The 1,550-nt window shown below is 58.2% G+C and overlaps 1 protein-coding gene across 1 annotated transcript in view; it reads left to right on the top strand.

The window, feature by feature from the left end:
- Positions 1-1,550, top strand: part of DNAH10 (dynein axonemal heavy chain 10) — a 173,439-nt gene that overhangs the window by 154,429 nt on the left and 17,460 nt on the right. The window contains exons 61-62 of the mRNA XM_021711970.1: positions 87-366; positions 1,291-1,520. Coding sequence (XP_021567645.1) covers positions 87-366; positions 1,291-1,520 — 510 coding nt within the window. The remainder of the gene's footprint in view (positions 1-86; positions 367-1,290; positions 1,521-1,550) is intronic.

Genomic DNA, 1,550 nt, shown 5'->3' with positions numbered 1-1,550 from the left:
CCCCACGGTCCCGACTCGCCCACCCCTCCTCGAGGCATCCTTCGGGAGACACGCCGACTTCCGCCTGGGCCTCCCCTCTCTTCCAGGTCGCTTCCTTCAGCGACCCCGACTTCCTCAAGCAGCTGGAGATGTCCATCAAGTACGGGACCCCCTTCCTGTTCCACGATGTGGACGAGTACATCGATCCTGTGATTGACAACGTCTTGGAAAAGAACATAAAAGTCTCCCAAGGGCGGCAGTTCATCGTCCTAGGAGACAAGGAAGTCGACTACGACTCCAATTTCAGACTGTACCTGAACACCAAGCTGGCCAATCCCAGATACACCCCGTCAGTGTTCGGGAAAGCTATGGTGATCAACTACACTGGTGAGCACGTGCGGACCCTCAGTTGCTAATTAAGGCGGTGAGCGCGGTGACCACAATGGTGGCCCCAGGCCACTCTCTCAGTCGCCTCTGGACGGGTCAGCTCTTGGTGGCAAAGCAGTATCTGGAAGGCCTGGGGGCCTCTGGAAGCCATGTGCACACGTCTGGAGGCGTTCTGAGATAGGACGCCGGCTGCTCCTGTGTTCGCATGCGAGTGGGGTGAGACCTGTCTGCCGGGCGGGAAGCTACTCTCTATTCATGCATTTAAGGATGGACTGGGGTCTGAGTTTTTCTCCTTCCTCTCAGTTGAGTTCTGATAGGAATTAGAGACCATCTCAACATTCTCTAGTGGTGTCATTTAGCTGCTTGAGTTGGTTAACTAGATTCAAGTACACTTTAGAAACCTCCAACATGTGGGAGCCCTGGGTTTTATTTTAGTGCCTCTCTCTCTCTCTCTCTCTCTCCTTCTCCTTCTTTTGAGACAGGGTCTTCCTCTGTCACCCAGGCTGGAGTACAGTGGCGTCAGAGCTCACTGCAGCCTTGATCTCCTGGACCCAAGTGATCCTCCAGCCTCAGCCTCCCGAGTAGCTGGGACTACAGACACGTGCCCCTGTGTCTGGCTGGTTTTTACAATTTTTGCCCAGGCTGGCCTTGAACTCCTGGCCTCAAGTGATCCTCCCACCTCAGCCTCCCAAAGTGCTAGAGCCACAGGCTTGAGCCACTGCACCCAGACACACCTTCACCCTTTCAGTCCCCCACTCCACATGGCGACATCACCCATTGGCTCTTTGGAGTGACTTTGGTAGGAAGTGAGTCTTGCGCTTAGACCCGCCCCGAGCGTGTCCCTCCACAGCGGTGCGGGGCGCAGATGTGGCGTCCAGCTTGTGGGGCTCCCGGGCACCGAAGGCCCCCCGTTGTCCCCCACAGTGACGCTGAAGGGCCTTGAGGACCAGCTGCTGAGCGTGCTGGTGGCCTGCGAGCGGCGGGAGCTGGAGGAGCAGAGGGAGCACCTCATCCGGGAGACCAGCGAGAACAAGAACCTGCTCAAGGACCTGGAGGACTCGCTGCTGCGGGAGCTGGCCACCTCCACGGGCAACATGCTGGACAACGTGGAGCTGGTGCAGACCCTGGAGGAGACCAAGTCCAAGGCCACAGAGGTCGCCCCCGCGGGGGAGCATACCGAGCGG

The sequence above is a fragment of the Carlito syrichta genome, unplaced genomic scaffold (assembly GCF_000164805.1).
Source record: "Carlito syrichta isolate Samal-C Ts95f unplaced genomic scaffold, Tarsius_syrichta-2.0.1 Scaffold302955, whole genome shotgun sequence".
In the NCBI taxonomy this organism is placed as follows: Eukaryota; Metazoa; Chordata; class Mammalia; order Primates; family Tarsiidae; genus Carlito; species Carlito syrichta.
The sequence above is the reverse complement of the archived record's forward strand: the minus strand, read 5'-3'. Positions and strand labels throughout refer to the sequence as shown.